Source organism: Heloderma suspectum, chromosome 2, assembly GCF_057233095.1.
Source record: "Heloderma suspectum isolate Gila_16-S chromosome 2, 16-S_ref, whole genome shotgun sequence".
In the NCBI taxonomy this organism is placed as follows: domain Eukaryota; kingdom Metazoa; phylum Chordata; class Lepidosauria; order Squamata; family Helodermatidae; genus Heloderma; species Heloderma suspectum.
In genome coordinates this window covers 346,101,845-346,123,865 of record NC_139459.1, presented here as the reverse complement: position 1 = coordinate 346,123,865, position 22,021 = coordinate 346,101,845, and the positions used below count along the sequence as shown (strand labels likewise).

The window sequence follows — 22,021 nt, the reverse complement described above, 5'->3', positions numbered from 1 at the left end:
CAGCTTCAGACGTTCATCAAGTGCAATTTGCTCAAGAGCTCCTTCGAGACAAAGTGACCCAAGCCTCCGCATGAATGGGGCTCAAACGCCCTTTTCTTTTTCTTGCAAGTTGCCTCCGGATGCCTTCAACGCCCCCTTCCCCTGCCACTAGTGCAATGATGATCCGAAAGTCCCCTGCAAGAAGAAAAGCGCCGCCTTGTCCCCTGAAATAACGTCTCGCAGCAAGGCCCAGCCAGCCCTCGACAGGGAGAGGACGCAGGCCTGGCTTGCCTGGAAACCGGCTTCTCTTCGGAGCAGTTCTTCGGGGCGGCGGGACCTCGGGGTACTTGGGACTGAGTTCTGAGTCTCCCTGATGGCTTCCCGAGCAACGAGGTTCCCTGCTGGCCGCTTCCCCTGAGGCAGCTGTCTCGAACACGCCCCTCCTCACCCAGCTCCAGAACTGCGGGAATGAATCTCCGCGAGGCAGACGAACTTGGGCCCGAGTTCTAGAGCTGCCGTCTCCTTGACAACGCAAAGGGAAGCTTCGGTTTCCTTAGCAACGTGGCGCTAGAGCCCTCGGCTTGGCGGGGGTGACACCGTCCAGCGGCCACATCCACAGCTGGAGCCGGGAGTGGAGGTTGTTTGGGGGGTTTTTTGCACGGCCGCCGCTCCAGCAGCAGCAGCTGCTCCCCGGGCTCTGAGCGGCGCGCGCTGCCCGCCGATTGGCCCAGCTGAGGCAGGAGAAAGGAGAAAGGACAGGGCCTCGTCTTCCCATTGGCCGGTTGGAGAAAAAGCCTCCTTCCTGACTGGCTGAAATAGCGAAAGGGCGGGTCAGGGGGTATGAGCGCGCGCGAGAGAGAGCCAGGGCTTGGGGCGGATGAAGGTCCTGATTGGTGGGTGTTTCGCGGCGGCGGCTGGGTGGGCATTGGTCTCGTGGCGCGTTCTGCGGAGGAGAGATTGGCCGGGTCGGTGGGTAAGGGAGCCGCCCATGCGCAGAACGGGAGCAGTGAGCCTACGGCAGGTTCCCCGGCGCCAGCTGATTTCCAGGGCAGGCGTGCTGGCCGCGCCCGCCTCTTTCGGCTGGCAGCCGGCTTAGCCGCCCCTTCGAAGCTTTTCCCTTCTCGGGCGGGAGGCTGCCTGTTGCTGGACAAGCTGCACCGCGAGAAGGGAGGCCTTTAGCCCAGCGCTGGGCGGCTTCCCCCTTGAGATGGGAGAGCTTTGAAGCGGCGGATCGGGCTGGCTTACAGCGGATCGCAGCGAAGCTCAGAGCCGAGAAGAAGAAAAGGGCAGGGGGAGCGTTTTCACGAAGCTTTTCGCGATCCCCGCCCCCCAATTTTCCACCCAAAAGCTTGAACCTGAGAACTGAGCGGTCGCTTTCTTGGTTGGCCCACAGATCGATTGAGTCACAGCACGTAGTACAACCCCTTCCAGAATCTACCCCCTGGTACTTGTCCCCTCCCTTCCCCAGCGAAACATTCTTATCTTGGGGAAGAGGCTGGAACAGGCCAGGGCAGGAGTGTCTTTGGCCTTGAGAATGGGCCATTTCCAGCTCAAAGTTGTCACTTCACAGCAAGCCTTCAAGCACCTCCACCGAGGTGAGTGATGGCAGATCACACAAACACCTAGCAAAATAGTGTGTGCCTCTGCTTGTAGATTCACCCTCTTCTAAGCAGTGCAGTAGGGAGAACTGGGCCAACAAATTGTGCATCAGGTTGGATTGGGCCAAAACCCCAGCAATCCACAAAGTGTAAGAGGATAAAACAACTGCTCCTTGCACAAGCTGCCAATTCTGCCCCTTCTGGTCATCCTACAGAATCAAATGGGAAGCCTTCGTACATAGTATACCACTGCTGTTTAATTTGTGTGTGTGTGTGTGTGTATTTTCCCTTTCCTGGTTGTAGAAGAGCAGTCAGAGAGAAGACTAGAATGAGCTCTTCTCCCTGAGATGCTAATTTACAAGTATAGGGAAACATTAAAAAATACAACTCCCCATCCGGCATCTGATGTGGCATATTCTAACTGAAGCTCTTTATCCCTCTTTGCTGAATATATAATCCTGTCCTAAATAAGGGCAAGTAAAAGTTACCAGATCCCACTTCAGGCTCAAGGCCAATCGACATGTTACACTAGCTAAAGGAATGCCAAAGAGAGCCTCCCTAGGACAAGTAACTTGTCAAACATGTCTCTCAAACTATTAAGTAAAGGCTCCCCCATTTCACTTCTCCTTTACCCATTATGTACGCTCGCTCAGCGAGTACAAAATCAGATATACCAGAACTTTCAGGTATCAAGTCCGCATGCTGTAGTGTTAAAAACAAAAAGTACAGGCCCCAAGAACAGCAGCAGGAGAGCCGGGAAGACTTTAAAAACCGTAATGACAGTAATATCTACATTTCCTGAAAGGAAACTATTTCCCTCAGGCTCACACATCTCTTAAAGATCAGCAGAAATACCGTAGAACTGAGGAGACAGTTCAACATCCTGGTGCCCTGTCTTTGCTGCCCCAACATAATTTTGTACTGAACTGTATAATCTGATGAGCATCTTTTAGGCCTAAAGGCAAGGTATATATCTTTAAAAATAAACAGGATTTGTTCCCTTCAGTGGCTGGTTTTCATCAACAGCTTCCTGCTCCTCTCAAGCTCTCTCAAACGTGCTACTCGGGACAAGAAGCATGCAGTCTGTGCATTCTGGGTAAACAGAGAAACACTCTTGGCTCAATTTTGTAGACAGAGGTCTTTCACAACCCTCCCACATGAGAGTCAGAGCATACTGGGTACAATGTTAACAAGGAGTGTAAGGGATTAAAGTCAGGCTGCAACATGGTATCATTAGGCAGGACTGCAATTTCTGAGAGAGGCTTTGCACAAAGATTGCCCCTGCCCTCAAAAAAGGGAGAGCAAGATGTGGGAGGTAATGATGGCCTCCATGAGAGAATCAAAGCCTAATTAGGTCTGAAAAACAGGGTGCTTCAAATAAATGCCTGTGTGCCTATTTAAATGATTTTTATTTACAAATATCAGTCTATCCACTCCCACATCCTGGCCTCCCCAAGCAGATTTTCCTTCAAGAACTGCTGTTAGGTGCCAGCACTGGTGTCTCCCTCTTTGTCTGCCTCCTCTTCACCTAAGATAGCAGTGCCTAGCAGCTGCAGGTCATCCAGCACAGCAAACAGGGACTCTGTGGGAAGAGGGAGAGAAAGTTGTAAGGGCATGGAGTGAAAGGGACCAAAGGAAGACGCCAATGAGAAGCAGAGGTGCTCTCAGCCTGGAGCATGCTGAGGGGTGGAGAGGGGCAATACAAGAGTCTGGGAGGGAAGAAACCAGAATGCTAGCGTAACAGGAAATAATAACAGTTGCAAGGACTTGTGGGCAAGGAGATGGCACACCTGTCAACTGTAGGTGGTGTGGGGCAGAGAAGCCAAACTAGCATATTGTAGAGGCAGCAAGGAATTCTGGGAGGAGGATTCTATACCTTTCGTTGGAGGCTTAGTCTCCATCTTTCCGGTTGGCTCTGCTGGGCCCCGGACCACTGCTATTCGATTCTGCTGATGCTGGGCCAACAGCCCTTCCTGCCTCAAGGTGGCCTGTGCAGGAAGGAGAGACAAATCTCGATGCATGCAACAGTCACCAATGGGGCAGCCACCCCCTTCCCCACTCACTCTGCATACGTACCATCAGCAGATTCTTGTCCCTCTCAAGCTCCTGCAGACGTCCCTCAAGCCGCACAATTTCTTGCTGCGTTGCGGATTCCTGCAGCTTGGCCAGCTCCTCACTGCGAGCTTTGTCTCTTACCGCCTGTCGCTCGGCCTGCCGTAGGGCAACCACTGCAGAGACACACAGCAGGATGGAGCACCAAAAAAAAGGTGGGTCAAGTGGCAGAGCTGAGAGTTAGGGACAAAAGGCTCAGGCCCAGATCGATCCGCACTGTCTACTGTGATGGTACGGGTCAAGCTATGTTTGGTGGGGCTGTAGGTCAGTGGTAGAGCGCCAGCTTGGCATGCAGAAGGTCCCAGGTTCAATCCCCGCCATGTCCAGATAGGGCGAGGAAAGAATCCTGCCTGGAACCTTGGAGAGCCGCTGCCAGTCAGTAATCAACAACACTGAGCTATATGGACCAATGCTCTGACACAGTAAGGCAGCTTCCTATGTTTCTGTGACCAGTAGCAATTCTCTGGGGTGTCAGGCCAAGGCCTTTCCCAGATCTGCTGCTGGACATCTTTTTCAAATGGAAATGCAAGGGGCTGAGCCTGAGATCTTCTACATAAAAGTCTATGCTCTACCACTGAGCTGCAGCCCTGAACCCCTAGACTGAAGGGGGTGCCAGAACTTGGGCATTATTATTTAATATATTATGGTTTTACCACGGGGGAAATGGTGCCTTTTGAATTTTCTCCCTCAGGCACCAAAACATTCTTGGGCTATCCCCAATGGCTCCTTCCTTCCCAGGCGTTGTGCTGCTCACCTGCCTTGGTGTGCTCCCTGCGTGCTTCGTTGAGCCTTTTTTCCATTTCTGACAGATCCTTGCGCAGCTGCGTTTCAACTTCAGTTACCTTCTCCTGCAGAGCTGTGAAGAAAGGGCATTAACCATGACTAAAGACAAGGTCTTTCCCCCATCCCACATTTCCCCAATGCCTTGCTCACCACAGTACCTCAGCAGTGCCTCCATACATGAAGTGCCTTCCCTTATGGCCCTGGGCATCTCCGCCTCTTAACTCGCCTTCCAGACCCTCAGCCACATTTGCAGTTCCTAGCAATTTCTGCTCTTGGCACATGCGTCTTTCCTTTTCTCATCTGACCACAGCCAGCTCCCCACATTTCTTAAATGCAGCAACAGGCCTGCAAACGTTATCACCCACTGAGTGAAAATGCTGCCCACCAGCCACATCTGGTGGCCCACCAGGGACCTGAAGATATTAAGCGCCTGGGCGGGCTGCCATACACCACTAGTGGGCTGCATTTATCTCAAAATCACAAGTTGCACAGGCCTGAAGTTCCTACTGAAACAGCCATTTTGTCTTTATACTACACACAGGCAGAAACACTGACCCAGTTTGCACACAATCAACAACCCATGGGTAATAAACCCAGAGTTCTAACCCAAGAATAAACCATGGGTCCAAACTCTGGGTTGTTCCTCCCTCAGCAACCCAGAGTTCCAGGTTCACAGACAACAACTCAGGGACGGGGTGTCCCTGGGTCGTTTAGCACAACGGAAGTGGGCAAGCAGTTGACAGCCAGCGTGCATCCTTGCCCCTGGGTGCTCCCAAACAACCCACAGTTTGTTAACTGCAGGCTGCTCACTGTGTGTGAACCGGGTCATTCAGGAACACAGTGCCCAGGAGAAGAGAGCTAGTAGCAGCAATATAGCAGAATCGCTGTGTGTTAAATGGTCAAGACGATTTATATCCTCAGTAGTGTAAAGAGAAGAGCTGGAAGAGACCTCTAGGATTGTCAAATCCAATAATTGACTGGTGGCAGGAAGAATTTACCTAACCATATGTGAAGGAAAAAAAGGGAAAAAGAAAGCAGTGTCCACAAGAGGGCCTTCAAATTGATATAAAGAGTCTCTTATGTCAGGTTTAAACCAGGTCCTTCTGGCTCTGCAGCCCAAACTTTCCTCATTAGGACAAGAAAATAAAGTTTTTGTAAGGTCCAAGCCTGCCATCTTACCACACTTCAAGGAACAGAGGAACTGATCCAGTATTCAAACCAAGGACCTTTCAGATCACGAACAAGAATCTTGTTCCTATAACCAAGAGGCCTCCCCTACAGGCATGGAACCCGACTCCTTGCACAAGGTAAAACAGTGGTACAGTGCCTATGTCACTCCAACTCATATTCACATCCTATGTATACAAAGTGTATCCCTATGTATGTGCTTGTGTGTTCCGACTGTGGTCCACCAGTTTTGTTTTGTTTTCTTGTAGCCATACAGGAAAAAATCAAGAAGCAAGAACCAATGATCATGTAACAGTTTCTCCTACATAGCCCCTGAGGTTAATCCTTCTTTCCTGGAAAGAATATCTGAGCATCACACAGCATACCTCTCTCATACTCCTCTCGTAATTGTCCCAGCTCCTGCTTCAAACTCTCTGCAGCCTCCTCACTTGTCTGTAGGTCACTGGATGCTGTCTCCAGCTGCCTCTCTGCGGCCTCCTGCTGTTGCCTCAGTGCCCGCTCCACCACTGCCTTTGCTTCAAGTGTCTCCCGCAGGCTCTGCAACGTCTCCCTCATTTCTTTGAGGTCTGACTCCGCTGTGTGGGAGAGGGCACAGTCAATACATAGGGCAGCATACAGCAAACCACTCCCCATCCCACCCATCAGCTCCCTGGAGCTTTGAAAAAGCTGTGCGTATCCACACCAAGCTTCTGGGCGCCCTCAGTGAGAGAGTGGTGCCTTGTTCTGCGCCTGACCTGTACTACTCCAGACTGCACGTGGGGATGCTCCCATGAATGAATTCTCCTCCATACTACACAAAATTCCCTGCACATTGAAAACTAGCATGTCACACAGAACAGGCTAAAACTGGTCTCCTCGGTTTGCTAACTTTCTACGTGCAGGGAATTTTGTATTGTATGGAGGAGAATTCATTCTCATAAGCCGCATTCTACGTTCTGAAGTAGTGCAGAAACAACTTTGTCACCTTAGCAAGAACTAGGCCCAAAGTTAGTTACCTCTTTCTCTCGCTTCAGCCACCTTCTTCTCTATGAGTTGAGCCCCGCGTTTAAGCTCCATTGAGAGCTGGTCCCGTTCTTCATGCAGCATCTGTAACTCAGCTTGCAGGTCTTCATAAGATGGCTGAATCCTGGGCGGTGGGGGGAACAGCCAAGAGATCTGAAATCCATCAGTACCTGGAATTGGGGGCGGGGGGGAGACTTTCCCCCACCAGACCCTCCACAGACTGGATGACATCATTGCTCCACCTGCCTATTTTGCCTTTCTCCATGCTGAGAGAGGCGTGGACAAAGGGACTTGGTTGAAACTGAATGGTGCAGCTGCTCTTTCCAGCACCACTTGAGGCCCTGGGTTCATGTGATGCGTGTCATCCCCACGGGTGGACTTTTCCCAGTGCCAACTGAGTGTCTTGCGCCCTCACCCCATGGAGGTTCTGTGGGCCAGATGTGGCAGCTCCATGGGCTGGATTAGGCCCACAGGCCAGAGCTGCCACATCTCTGCTGCAAAATCTGTGCTTCAGTTGTGTCTTCGCAACATTCCTCAATATTATATTTTTCTGGTGGACCAGATAAAAAGGAATCCGTATGTTGACTGGGCCCCACTCACCCTAGAAGTGTTGGCTTGCAGTTCTGCCCCACAATAACCTTGTCCAAGAAGCCAGGGGCATTAATTCCCAGCTTTTGCTCTCTCTTACATAACCTGCTACATGCTGGGATCACCTCAAAGAGAAGTCCTAACTAGAGACAGAGCTACCCAAAGGATCAAGTGTTGAATTTGGACTGGAGCTCAAATGTCACTTCAGCCATTGACCTGGTTTGCACAATCACCGCAGCCCACTGTGATGTATTTAAGCCACAAGTAGCCACAGCACCCGTGGGTGTCAGACTGCCTATTCAACGCCCAGCTGCCGTTTGACATGTCTTCCAAACCCGGCTGGCATGGCTTGTTGGAGGGGGATCAACCCTCCAATACCCATGGCCTGTTGTAGGATTATTGGAGGGTTTCCCCCACATCCAAGAAGCCATGCCATCCAGGTTTGGATGACATGACAAACCATGGTAACCCCCGGTGAGATTCAATACTCAAAATGGCTGCTGAAGCCCACTGTGGCTTAAATAAACTACGCTGCGGTGATCGTGTGAACCATTCCACTGAGTCAATAGATGGCCATGGGCAATGTCTCATCTTCTAATCTCAATTCCTGCATGTAATACAGGAGTCAGTCATCTGTACCTCATGACTTTGTTGTGAAGAGCAACTGGCGGAAGTTTGCAAACCATTCTGTCCTTTGAGGAGGAAATTTAAGCAATTAACAACTCCCCAACCGTCCTGCCTTTAAGTCTGTTCCCAGATTGGAATTTTGAACTTACTTCTCCTGGTCTGATCTCAAATTGCAAGGTTTCTCCTCTTGCTGAAGTTTAGCTAGTGCTACTTTCCGGCATACCAGCCCTAGAAAACAAAAGGGTTCAGTTATTCACTGACAGGAATGTAAGTCTACTTTTAAAAAACACACACACAAAAAGATACTATCTATGCAAGAAGAAACTCACTTTAGGAGCTGTGACTTTAATCACAGATTCTACCAAATGGGAACTGCTCAGCTGTACACACGCACGCACACGTGCTCTCTCTCTCTCTCTCTCTCACACACACACACACACACACAGTTGGAAGAAACATCTTGCCTTAACTCAGGTGCCTGCATGATTATGGTCACGACACAGAGTGCAGAATGTCACCTAATGCAGAACCCAAAGCTTGTGCAGAATTTCAAGAATCTGAACTTCATAAAAAAAATATAACACACCAAGTTTCTTGTCATTAAGGGGGTGGCAGAAAGAGAAAGACATGACCAACCTAGTTTTGGCTCTCCTAACTGGCTTCAGCCTCACTCAACACTGATATGCGGGCCCCCAACAAATTACCCATGAGGGAATGTGACCCTTGACAGAAAAAAGTTTGCCTGCCCTGAGGCCTTGCATGCCAGTAGAGAGATATATTCATGCTCTGCAATGGAAAGCCCAATTAAAGTGCTCAAAACAAAGTACGTACAGCATGGCACGCAAATAATTGTGGGGTGGGGTTTTTTTGCGGGGGATTCATGTATGCTTTGTGCTGAATCCCATCTTTGAAGTTTTGCATTCTTTGGCAATTTACAGAGCTAGAAGTGGTAGGAGGAGCAAGGCAGGTAGGTGAGAAGCTGGAGAGAGGCTAAATAAGGGAGATTTACAGCACACTACAAACATGTATCTGTTTTATACCAGTTTAACTACCATGCTCTCCGCAAAGAATTCTGGGAACTGGAGAAACTTGCTTCGCTTTGCCTGACAGGAAAGAACACTTGGCTCCAACTACCTGCAGCCCTCAGACTGCAGAAGTAAGGAGAAAGAATGCTTGGCCTCATCCATCAGCCAAATAGCCACCAATTGCTATTCAAACAAGAACACCAGTAAGGGAAGATCAGCCTGGCCCAAAATGCGTTTAAAGGTCCGCTTATTGCTCACCACTTTGTTCTGGCCTTATAAAATTAATCTCCCCTCTCTTCCTTTTCCCTCCATTGCCCTTCCTTTGTATGTCTTGTCTTTTTAATTTCTAAGCCTGGGGGAGGCCAGGGCCTTTCTCTCTTTTCAATTGATGTAAGCCACTTTGGGAGACAATAATTGTCTGAAAAGTGGGATAAAAATCCAGCAAATATATAAATAAATAAATCTGCAGCTTGGGAAAAGTGCCGAGACCTTTACTCAAAAGTCCCTATTGTTAATTCTATGAGGGGACTATAAGTCCCTCATAAAATTACAATTTCCTGGACAGAGGGAATGACTTTAACAGCCTAGTTTAACAACCTTGCATGTGTGTTTTCTCAGAAGCGAGTCCCGCCAAGTTCAATGGGACTTACTCCCAAGAGTGCACAGGATTACAATGGTGGGCTAAAGTTTCAGGCAGTTGTGTCGGTCCATTTGAAAGAACGTGGGATGGGGGGTGGAATCCTATGCACAGTTACCTGGAAGTAAACCCCACTGAACTTCTACTTAAATATGCACAGCACAGGATTGGATTTTTAGTCTGTGGATGTAGACATGCCATCAGAAGGGAAAAAGAGAGGGAGCGAAGGGACAGGAGAGGAGATGGGTTTGTTTGGAAATAATGTGAAGCATGTCTGGTATGTTGGGAGGGAACATTACATTAATTGAGCAACATCTGGCATGAAAAGGAATGTGTTTTAATAGTTGTGAAAAACATTATTACATTAATGGATAAAGTGTAAATGAAGCTGTCTCTTTCTCTATCTAAATGAGTGTTTGTTTTGCATTTATAAAATTCAACATACATTTTAAAAACAAATGAACCCAGGAGAGATGTACAGAATATCCAACCGAACGCTACGATCTTCAGTAAAACAGGAGAGCAAGAAATTTGCTTAAAAACAATACCCAAAGCGAATATGATGCAATGTCATAGGCAATTTACCTTCAGTACTCATATGAAAGTAACTGGGTCTGGTTAGGGACAACATATCCCAGATAAGAATATCAAGGTTAGTGTGAGGTGGGGAAGATTGCATTACACATAGATTGTGTAAGGGGTCTGCGCACTTACCTTGGATAGTGTCGACCCTCTTGGCTGCAAAAGTGACTCTGTTTCCCAGCCCCCCTAGGCGTGACAAGGCTGCCTTCCATGTCTCTTCTTGTCCCATCAGCTGCTGTTTTAGCCTGCGGAACAGAAGGCACAGGGTCTCAGCCTGGACTATAATACGAGGAGCAGAGATGTCTAGATGAGAGTCAATCAAGAGCAAGCCTTTATAAAAAATAATAGCACGCATAAAGACTTCTATAAGTCACAGAGGTGTCAAACATAAGGCCCCAGGGCCTTTTCAGGCTGGGGGGGGGGTAGCACCCTTACTACATTCCACATAGACCACATCTCAGAAGAGGCAATCTGCAAGGTTTTCGTTTAAAAAAATAAGTACTTGTATTGAAAATCAAATGTTGTTAATGGGTTGTGCGATTAACTGGGGATGCCTTTTTAATTGATACATCTAACTCAAAGGTGTTGAATCTCTTTTATCCAGAGGGATGAATTCCATTTTGGAGAAACGCTTGGGGGCTGCGTTCCACTGGTGGGCAGGATAGAAGACAAAAGGGGTGGAGCCAAAGGCAAAGCGGTGGAGCCAAAATGCATCATACGCCAGCATATTTTAGGGTAGAGCTCTTACTGCCAGTCACTAAGGTTTAGGTGAAACTTTGGATATGGCTCCAGGTATCTGCTGGGCGGGGAAAGGAGGTTGGGGGGAAGAAGGCGTGGACTTCTGGGGACTCCCAGAGGGCCAGAATGGGACCCCGGAAGGACTGGATTTGGCCCCCAGGTCAGAGGTTCTGCACCCTGGATTTAGTACCTCCAGCTTAAGGACCCCTGAACACAATACAGACATTAGACTGATTCTGCCCAGAAGGACAAGAAAGAGCAGGGAGAGTGCCAGGCCTGTTAGCAAGCATAAACTGGAGTAGGAAAAAGTCAAATGGCAGTCCAGGAGCTGGTGAGATGGGGGCTAGGGAGGTTCATGAGAGAGACGTTGAGGAAAAAGTTATTCTTGGGAAGAAGGGAGAAAAGAGATCTGACAAATAAGAGACAGGAGGCTGTTCTAACATGGCCCCCTATGTGTGGAAAGCAGAGACCCGTGCTCAGGAGGAGGCAATGACAGCCAAGGAATTATGAAGTGAAGCAATGCTTTATGCAGAGGCGGAGATCGTCCCCCCATTCTTGCCTTACTGCTCCCCATTACCTGCTGACAAAATCCCCCAGTCTACGAAGGGCATTTTCACCAGCCTCGGCCCTCTGTCGCAGATTCTGTGCTAGCTCATTTGAGCGCAGGGCCTCTGCCTGCAGCGTCTGGAAGAGAGGAGAAAGCTCCAGAACAAATGCCACCTCCTGAACAGGACAGGCCCCCAAACCACTTTCCAATGAACTCCCCCTTCAGAATCAAGAATCACTTAAGGGAAAGGCTCTTAATACTGCAGCAGAAACCAGTTTGAGAGGTAAAAGATGGAGCTCTCCTCAATTGCTCCATTTGGTCTAGAGAATTTCTGAGTTCACAAGTGGGAGTGACACTCCATCCAATGCAGACCACCTCACAAGGCTTACTCTATCTCCCTGAAGGGATTCCCAGCCTGGGGCGTATGAAAACAGCTAACCTTGTTTCTCACTCGTTCCACATCTGCTTCAGCAGTCTTGTCCTCAAGGCTGTGGAACAAAAGCGCCACCTTCTGTTCTCTAGACTCTACTTCTTCTTCTAGGTCTTTTACCTACAGACAGAAAATTAAGGCCTGACATAACGCTACTGAACGGTTGTATAGCACTTTCAAATGTTCAAAGTGCTTCACATGCATTATCTGCATGTAATCCTTACAACCACCCTGTAAGGTAAGTCAATATTATTATCCCTCATATTTCGGTGGGGGTGGGGCCGAGAGAGAGTAGCTAGCCTAGGACTGCCTAGTGAGGTTGTGACAGAGGAAAGGTTTGAACTGGGGATTTCTTTATTCACAGCTCAACCTCTAAGCTGCTACACCAGCTCTATTCCTTGTATACTTCCAGTCTCATCCTTGCATTAACCCATAGGCCCCTCATCCTTCCCATGGAGAAGTGTGGAGTCAGTGCTTTCACCTTTCCATCTAACTAGATCAGTGATGGGGAATCTGTGGCCCTTCAGAAGTTGCTGGACTACAACTCCCATCATCAGACTATTGACCATGCTGGTGGGGGCTGCTGGGAACTGCAATTCAATAACATCCAGATGACTACAGGTCCCCGCCCCTAAACTAGATCCTTTTGCAGAGAGCCTCCCCGCCGCCTTCTATTCCCAGAGAATCGAGATGTCCTGGTTCAGTCTCCTTTCTGTAATTCCCCTCTTGGAAAACCTAGGAGTCCTGGACCACAATGCTCAGGCTCTACCTGGGGTATACACCCCTGGTGCTCTTGCGAAAACACCTGCAAGCCACCTGGAGAATATGTTTTGATGGGCAACCATGTATATTTAATACATCAAATCAAACTAAACCAAGAATCAATGAAGCCCTATGGGGTTAAGGAACTCAATTTTCAGAAAACCAAGGAGTTTCAGCTTTCAAGTGTTAACCCTATTCAAGCACATACCTTCCTTTCTAACAGTTTAGAGGCATCCCTGTGGCTAATCTCCTGAGATTTCAGCTGCACCAGGAGGGAAAAGACTTTCTTTCGCCACCGGGTCAGCAGGCACTGATGTTTCTGAGATGACTCAGGCTGAAGAGGGTCCTGGAGCTGCACCTAAGATTAAAACAAGAAACCCGACATCCTAGGCACTCAGCATCCCTCACCCTGTGGTTCCTTTGGAAATTACTGGAGATCCAAGGAGGAGCAATTGTGCAACTCGTGAGACTTGGGAAAGACTGAGGTCTAGTTTTCACAAATAGCAGATTAAGTGACAAACCTGTGTCTAGGCCATATTGCATCAGATTGCAGGTGAGGGCTCACAGGATGGAATGTTCCCCCATGGGAAAAATATCCCTGCACATAGAAAAGCAGCATGTCAGAAAGAAATTTAGGCTAGAATCCTTCTCCCTAGCATCTTAGTTTTCTAAGTGACGGATCTGTGCGTGTGTGGGGGGGAGCATTCCATCATGTGAGCCCTCACCTGCAGTCTGAGGTGGCACAGTCAAGATGCAGGTTTACCACCTCATTTGCTCTTTGTGCAAGCTAGGCCCAAGGCTAAGTGCAGTCTTAATATGTTGAATTGTAGTAGCTTTATCGCAGGGAAGCCCTTGAAAGTGCAGTTTGGTCAAAGAACAACATTTTCCAAAGTTTAAGGGAAGCTACAGTGGTTAAATGGATTTTAAACCAGTTTCAGTTGGTAGCAGAAACGTAACCAAAGAGCCATTTTCCGCTCGGATTCCACAAACAGAAGAAGTGCAAAAAAGGTACTTCTTTGAATGAACAGAGATTGTAAGGGACAGACCTCCAAATAACATTGAGAAACATGCTAGATTTTGATGGTGCTCTTTTGGCCACTCTGGGGGCTTCTGGCCTGCAGTAATCCAGCCAGCACTGTGAGGAGAATGAGACACACACTGGGAGGCAAGCCTGAGCTTGGAGACTTGACTATAGAACGTGTCAGTTACAGCGTCTTTCCAAAGTATGCTATGCCATTCTAGCCACTGCGCTCCTCTGTCAGGCTTCCAAACTTGCACATGCACTCACCTGCCAGTCTCTCTCTCTCTTCCCCTAAACGAGCGCCTCCAGCAGCACCAGACAGGCCGCTTAACAAGATCAACCTCGGATGGCCTTCTCTCTGTCCCATCAGCCGGGACAGCTAGACTGGTGGGGACGAGGGAGAGGGCCTTTTCTGTAGTGGCCCCCACTCTGTGGAACTCCCTCCCTAGGGAACTCCATTGTGCCCCCTCTTTAATGAGCTTCCGTTGTGCATTAAAAACGTGGCTGTTCAGGCAGGCATTTGGGGTGGGTTAGGGTATTTTAGAAAATATTTTTATTGTAGAATTTTATTGTTTTATTGAATGTTGTACATCGCCCAGAGTGGCTGGGTGACCAGCCAGATGGGCGATTAATAAATTAAATAATATAAATAAATAAATAGAGAGATACTGAAAGAGAAATCATCCAGCTGCTGCTGCAAGGAGAATGACAGAGAGGCCGGGAGGCAGGTAGCCACACTGCATGTGTGTGTGGCTCAAAACAGGTATTTGACATTCATATGAAGCATGGGATGCCTTGGAACCCCACAAAACTCCCATGAAGAGAGAGAGAGAAGGAAGGCAGGAGATACATATACATCTAGAGGAAGGTGCCAAAAAGGCACCACCAAAAGGCATAAGCTTCTCAAAATAACTATTATGACCCCAGCCCTGCCCAAAACTGGCTCCAGTCCCTGACCCATTAAGGGAATGCAGCCCTCATCAGAAAAAAGTCCAACGAAGAAGTTATCTTCATTAGTTTGTAATAACCTGTTCTTTGGGCAATAGTAGCCTGGCTGGTGCCGTGCCGCTAATTTACATCCTCGGGAAACTGCACCCCCTAGTGTGCTCAAATGCAATTACCTTCTTGCTGAGCTCTGTCTCCTGTAGGGTCAGGATATCATTGAGGGAAGTGAGACGAACATGCAGAAGCTCAGCGGTAATTTCCAAGGCATCCTTCTCATCTTCCAGTTGCTGAAACAGGAGGGACACGGAGTTGCTGCCCACTGAAGGAAAGGCAGGGAACTGCTGCAAGCACCTAAATCCATGCAGAAGGGAACTGCTATTTGAGCGTGGGCATCTTTTTCTTTCCGAGTCTCACCTGCACTCTACTTATCAGCTCCGCCTGCTCAGAGCTGGGCTGCCTTGACTCCTGCTCACCGACATAGGTCTTCAGCTGCAGCACCAAAGCATTCTGGGAAGCCAGCTCTGCCTCAGCCATGCTGGAGGAGAGAAACCAGAAAGTTGTCTTTGGCACAGCTTGGGGAGAAGCCCAATCTGTTGGGGGGGGGGGTGTCGGTGGGTGGAAGAAAGGAGGAATGGATCATACCTGAGCTGGTTCTGGAGAGCATCCTTCCTCTCCCTTAGTTTGACAGCCTCCTTATGTTGGGCTTCCAAATCTCCTCGGAGCGCACACAGCTGTTGCTTCAGGGAGGTTACTTCAGCCTGGTGGACTCCAGAAAGCCTGGATAACTGTGGGAGGAGAGGAATGGCCTGGAGTCTTGTCTCACAGTCTTTTTACAATGCAACGAATCACATTCCTCCCCTAGCAAACCTCAGAGCTTTGTCTGCCAGAGGTCTTTTTCTTTCTGGACCTCTTCTAAAGAACCTTGCCTCCCAGAATCCTTCTCTTCTAGTACTTACCTCTGCCTGGTGCTCCTTGAGGGCCTCCTGTCGGCTCTCCTGAGCCCTCTCTTCCTGCCTCTTCTGCTCAGCATCTGCCTCTTCAAGCGCGCCCTGTAGCTCTCCCCGTGCCAGTCCAATTTCCTGTCCATGCCTTGCCCTGGTCAACTCAAGCACCTCCCTCAGGGAATCGGCCTCCAACCGACTCCGACTCCTCAGCTTTTCTAGCTCTTCCCTCAGAGCCTCAGTCTCCAGTTTTCTGCTCCTCCTGACCTCCTCCAGCTCTGTTTTCAAGGCAGCAACCTCTGCCTGGCTCTGACTTTGGAGCTCTGTCAGTTCTCCTCCGAGGCAGGAGAGGGCATTTTCCCGACTGGCCACCGCGGCCTCCTGCTGGGCTGAGGCAATCCGGAGGGCAGCAAGCTCGGCCTCCAGTCGCTGGATCTCGTGGAGCTGGTGGGAAATGATCTCGGCCTGTTGGGACATGGCCAGGGCGTGACACACATTTGAGGGCTCTGCTTCTCGATCCAGGGACCTGGGAGGGAAGGAGAGAGAAAGATGCCGGAAAGTCCTCCCATCATCAGGGGGCACCATTCTAGGGCATCTTCGTTCCAGAGTCCAGGCAGTAGACTCCAAGATGTTTGACCTCTAAGGGGCATACTGACCAAGGAGCCCATTAGTGGGCTGGTCACCAATTGGCCTCCACTATGTACAGCAGGGTTGTCCTGGTGTTGCTGGACTGCAACTCCCTTCAGGCCTAGCCAGCATAGCCAACGGTGAGGGATGATGGGAGTTGCAGTCCAACAACATCTGGAGAGCCACACATTTCCCAACCCTGATGCAGAATCATTCCCAGGCAAATAGGGAAGAGCATTATAGAGGTACAGTGACAGAACAAAGCTGGAGTACAACATGTCTAGGGGGAGGTATTCTCAGTTCTTGTTGTACTCTCAGTTCTTCAACTGAGCACCAGATGCTCAGCATAAGGGGAGACATGATAGAGGTGTACAGAAATATGCATGGTGTGGAGAAAGTGGATCAGGAGAATTCTGTCCTCTCTCTGTCATGATACTAGAACCTGGGGTCATCCCATGAAGCTGACTGGTAGGAGATTCAGGACTAGGGATGGCGGAGAATTTCTCCACGAATCTTCGGGAGGCCGAGCGCCGAGGCATTCGGCCCCCCGAAAGTGTTGGGGAAATTCTCCGCCGGCCCCCCCGCGATGGGACTCACCGTGGCCGAATGTCCCTCCCGGCGGCGGGTCCCAGCGGCGGTTCGGCGGGGGTGGCGGCCGGTCTCCCGACCGGCTGCTGCCGCCGCCATTACAAAATAAAAAGGTAAAAAAAACCCCCGAAACACACACCCGTGATAGGCTACGTGACAATTTACGTAGCCTATCACGGCTAGATTTCCAAAGTTGGCCGTGATAGGCTACGTAAATTGTCACGTGGCCTATCATGGGTGACTTTGGAAAAAAAAAAGCGCATACGCAAATGGCAGCGGCCCATGGGCGCCGCCATTTGCGTTCCTTATTTTGGCACGTCTAGTCTACGTAAGGATTTACGTAGACTACGGCGAAAATAAGGGCAACGCAAATAGCGTGCCCTTATTTTCGCCGTAGTCTACGTAAATCCTTACGTAGACTAGACGTGCCAAAATAAGGAACGCAAATGGCGGCGCCCATGGGCCGCTGCCATTTGCGTACGCGCGTTTTTTTCCCCCCCCAAAGTCACCCGTGATAGGCTACGTGACGATTAACGTAGCCTATCATGGCTGACTTTGGAAATCTAGCCGTGATAGCCTACGTTAATCGTTACGTAGCCTATCACGGGGTTTGTTTGTTTGTTTTTTCACTTTTTCTTTCGCGGCCGGGGAGACGGGGCGCTTCTCCCCGGCCTGAATTTCGGCCAGGCGAGGCACCTCCCCCCCCCGGCCTGAATTTCGGCCGGGCGAGGCACCTCCCCCCCCCGGCCTGAATTTCGGCCGGGCGAGGTGGGGTGCCTCTCCCCCCTCGCCTGAACTTCGGGGGGAGAAGCGAAGCACCTCCCCCCCACCGCGAAGCAAGCTGCAGGACAAGGTAAGTCCCTTTCGTACATCCCTATTCAGGACACATACAAGGAAGGATTTTTTTTACACAGTGCAGAGTTAAATTATGGAATCCGCTACAAGATGTAGTGATGGCCACCAACTGACATCTTTTTGGCACCAGGTTAAGACCTACCCCTGCTCTCAGGCATTTGACAGCAAATGATAGGGTTTTTAATGGGTCCTGGAATTTCTTATTGTTGCTTGTTAAAAGTAAGTGTGTGTGTGTGTGTGTGTGTGTGTAAAAATGGTTTTTATATTATGTTACAATATTGTACTTCTAAGTTTTTTAATCTTTGTAAAGCACCCAGAGACTTGGATATTGGGCAGTATAGAAATGTAATAAATTACATGAAAGTTGGACAGCTTTAAAAGGAGGTTTGACAAATTCATGGAGAATAAAGCTATCAAAGGCTACTAGTCATGATGGCTATACATTACCTCCAATATCGTAGGCAATATGCCTCTGAATATCAGTCACTGGGGAACATGAGCGGGAGGGTACTATTATACTCGTGTCCTACTTGTAAGCTTCCCACAGGCAGCTGGTTGACTACTGTATGAACAGAATGTTGGACTAAATGGATTAACTGGTCTGATTTAGCATGACTTTTATAGGGTAGTGTATTATTCTAGGGTTTTTAAAATCTCTCTATACCCCTGACTATGCAGGGCTACATGGATCAGAAAAAATGAATGAGATACAGGACCATTCACCTGGCTCTGGTTCCTGTTTCTTCTGTCTGATTTCCCTTTGTGGCCCATCTATGGAGCTCATCCTTCAATCGCTGGTTTTCTCGTTTGAGTTCAGCTGCCTCCCAGTTAGGGAGAGTTGTGGCACTCCAGGGTACTGCTGTAGGCACTGGCAGAGGAGGAGCTGACCAGCTCGTGAAATGTGAAGGTGGGATCAATCCCCTTGGTCCTAGGGGAGACACAACAACAGAACTAGATGTTTAAGATGCAGCATGGAGTTTAAGTACAGAAAATATGGAGAGAAAACTTCCACTGGGAGAAGCAACTCAGAAGAGAGAGGTGTTACTACATTTTCACCGTAGCTGGCTCTCATACCGTCAGGAGCTGTGCAAAGTTAATCCAGGTTTTTGCCAAATATAGTCAGCGACTGCAAAGGAGTAGGAACTGCAGTCCAGAAATTGCACTGTGAGGCCACATCAAAGAAACAAAAGTGAGACTCAGCAACCAACTGGAGCCCAGCCTATAATGATTACTCCAGCAAATCTCTTTGTACAGTGGGATGTGCAGATCTAGGTTAGACAGTCACCAGATAGGAAATCAGGGACTGCTAGTGAGAAAGGGGGAATATAGGAGCTTAGTTTATGCAGACAAGGTAACACAAACTTTCTAATCCAAACCTGTACATTCTTTAACATTATCAAGGCTCTTACATGTATATGTATCTATATACGTACACAAAAAGGTTAATGTAGAACACACACACACATGCTCAATCCTGGAAGATGGTATCACCTTACACTATGATTGCCAGGCGACCAGGGAAAAGATGTCCTGGCCTGTTCTTGCACCTTTAACAGCAGCAGAAATCTACAGGTGAAGCTTTTCATTATTCAGAGGTAAATATTATTTCCTACCAGTATTTTGCAGATCAAGCTACTTTTAGAGGCACGGCTACAGAGATAAGCTGAAAAACTGGCAGCCTTTTCCTTATGCTAAAATGGACCACGTCATTCCCGACCAGCATAATGAAAGTTGTACTCCAACACATTTGGAGGGCACCAGCTTGGGGAAGGCTGATTTAAGACCTGGCAAGATATGGTCTGGTCCTAGTTAGTGAACTAGCAGTTGCACTTTATACTACCTGCAGTTTATGAGAAGTCTTCAAAGGTATTATTAGTCCAATCTAAAAGCTACTAGGGCTTGGAAAACTGGTTATGCTATCACTGAAACACATACCCTCAGCTCTCCAAATAAACAGAAAATAAATATTAATATGCCAGTGTGTATGGGAGTGAAATAGTAAGTTTGCTCTCTCATTCTCTCTCTTTTCTTTACCAGTTGGCCTTGGGACTCTGAAAGCAGCAGGAGGGTCCAGCTGTCTGTCTGAATCTTTCCTTCTGTCCATGGTCCCAAGTCACAATCCTTTAAAACATATAGAAAATATTTATCTAATTCTACTCGATGTATTCAAATGTGCGCCCCCTTCCCTTGTTCTAAAACAGCAGACCCACAACATTCTATGTAATAATAGAAGAGAATTAGAATAATAGCCCTCTCAGAGGTTTCACAGCAGGGGTGTGGCCCAGCAGATGTTGGACTGCAAGTTGTATCAGCTTTAGCCAGCATCACCAATGGTGACAGGTGTTGCAGCCCAACACCTGGAGGGCTGAAAATTGTGCATGCCTGTCCTACAGTAATAATGCAACAACATCCTAAAGCTGTGAGTCAGTACATAAAAAGGCAGCTGAGAAATAAAATAAAAACAAACCCGACAGCAATACAGACTGCTTTTGCTTTCTTCATGTAGTCGAAGTGACCACTCTTTAGAACAGGGGAGAGAAACCTCCATCTGCAGGCCTAATCCAGCTCGTGCTGCGGCCCAACCCGGCCCATGGAGGGTTGAGCACCTTCCATGGGTTCTGTCCCTGGGGAGAGAGGAATCCCCATACTAGCTCCAATTTGAGATAACAAAGGGATTCCCCTTTGCCCTGCTCATCCTCCATCAGAGGGGACAACTTTGTTACCTCCAATCACAGATAAGCTGGGGATTCCCCTGCACCACTCTGCTGGGGCTTGCAGGAGGTTAACTCCAGCTAAGTCCTGATCAGGATGCAAGCACCGCACCGTGGAAAGGAGCAATCTGACTCAGCTGAGGCCTGCGGAGTTTAGAACCCACTTCCATCCTATTATCATCAATATAGTACTGTTCACTCTCTGCAGGTTGTCCCAGAACACTTCTATTGAATGAAACAGGCAATAGCCAGGAAGCTAAGTGGATTATTAGATCTTTCTGACTTCCACACAGGAAAGTCCTAGGAGATGCAATGGGATTCCTACCCCTCTAATGGGAGAGTTGCAGAATTTTTCCTCACTATTGATTGATCTTCCTGTCACTGATTAACCCTCAATTTTCTAGTCCTGTATGGATCAAGTCTTCCCTTCATTGCTGAGTCCTCCAATCCTTCGTACTCTAGAACCTCCATTTCTCTCATGAGAGAAAAATAGCATCCCTAGGGCCCCACTGTCTATCCTAGGGTCATCTTTTTCCCCTGGCAGGGCTCCTGTGCATTTCACAGCTGCCTGCCATGAAAGAAGTGCGCAGGTGAAACTTTTAAACTTTTTCTAAGGCGTGTGTGTGGTGGGAGCAACTTCCTTTGGGTCAACTTCTGCTTGTCACACAGCTGTTAGGCACAGGAGCCCTGCCCGAAAAGAAAGATGACAACCCCCATAAGCAATCCCCACCCCACTGACCAATTCCCCCAGTACAACCTCCGGTTCTTCATAATCGATTGCTCCCCTAGGCCCTCGCTTTCTTTCTATTGGCTGTCCCCTGGAACCCCATTATCCCTCATTAGCTGCTCTCCAGATCCCCGTTTCTTCTCATTAAAAAGGTAAAGGTGTCCCCAGCCAGTCGTGTCCGACTCTAGGGTGCGGTGCTCATCCCCGTTTCTAAGCCGAAGAGCCAGCGCTGTCCGAAGACGCTTCCGTGGTCATGTGGCCGGCATGACTGAACACCAAGGCGCACGGAACGCTGTTACCTTTCCCGCCGAGGCGGTACCTATTTATCTACTTGCAATTTCTTGCTTTTGAACTGCTAGGTTGGCAGAAGCTGGGACTGAAGACGGGAGCTCACTCCGTCACGCAGCACTCGGGTCTCGAACTGCTGACCTGCCGACCTTCCAGTCTGCAGTTCAGCGTCTTAACCACTAAGCCACCGCGGCCCCCAATTCTTCTCGTTGGTTAGTTCCTAAGACCCGCCTTACCCTAATTCGCACCTCACCCCCCCACCCCCAAACCCTCGACCAACGGTCACTAACGTTCCATCAACCGATCGCGGTCCAAACTACACATGCGCGCGACGCGATTTTTCCAAGCATAGAAAAGCGGCCGAGGTTTCCGAGCAAGCGAGTGCCTAGCCAAAGAGGAGACATAAATTAAGACAACGTGAGATAAGCCAGACAAAAAATGTGAAGGGGAAGTGAATCGGCCACGCCCCTTGAAAAACCATCCAATCAGATACCGCTATACTTAAGCGATAATGCTGTGTTAGGTGAGACGCTTTTCTCCGTTTCTAAACAACCACGGCTAATATCCCGGATAGAAGAAAACGTCTCTCCCGCCCTCGCGCCGCGCGCCCCCGCCGCCTCAAACCTAGTAACGAGTCAGGGCGCGCGGAGGAGGAGAACGCGCCCCCTTTTCTAAACCACCCAATCAGGAAGTTGCCTGAGTGGCTCGCGCGCCTTTATG

The 22,021-nt window shown here is 49.0% G+C and overlaps 1 protein-coding gene across 3 annotated transcripts; it reads right to left on the bottom strand.

Annotated features, from left to right (window-relative positions):
* Nucleotides 1-2,917: 2,917 nt before the first annotated feature.
* CCHCR1 (coiled-coil alpha-helical rod protein 1) lies at nucleotides 2,918-21,776 on the bottom strand. 3 transcript variants are annotated; one of them, XM_084830481.1, is made up of 18 exons: nucleotides 21,592-21,776; nucleotides 19,610-19,696; nucleotides 18,299-18,503; nucleotides 15,521-16,031; nucleotides 15,207-15,349; nucleotides 14,979-15,099; nucleotides 14,741-14,851; nucleotides 12,807-12,956; nucleotides 11,846-11,956; nucleotides 11,437-11,543; nucleotides 10,254-10,366; nucleotides 8,027-8,105; nucleotides 6,656-6,786; nucleotides 6,026-6,235; nucleotides 4,444-4,545; nucleotides 3,654-3,805; nucleotides 3,454-3,565; nucleotides 2,918-3,159 (listed from the first exon to the last, which is right to left on the bottom strand). In XM_084830481.1, the coding sequence occupies exons 2-18, from the start codon at nucleotides 19,677-19,679 to the stop codon at nucleotides 3,059-3,061; spliced, it is 2,529 nt and encodes an 842-aa protein (XP_084686607.1). In that variant the 5' UTR covers nucleotides 19,680-19,696; nucleotides 21,592-21,776; the 3' UTR covers nucleotides 2,918-3,058. The 3 variants fall into 3 exon arrangements, with proteins under 3 accessions (XP_084686607.1, XP_084686608.1, XP_084686609.1); XM_084830482.1 differs by having other exon boundaries at nucleotides 21,212-21,607; XM_084830483.1 differs by lacking the exon at nucleotides 21,592-21,776 and having other exon boundaries at nucleotides 19,610-20,633.
* Nucleotides 21,777-22,021: the final 245 nt, after the last annotated feature.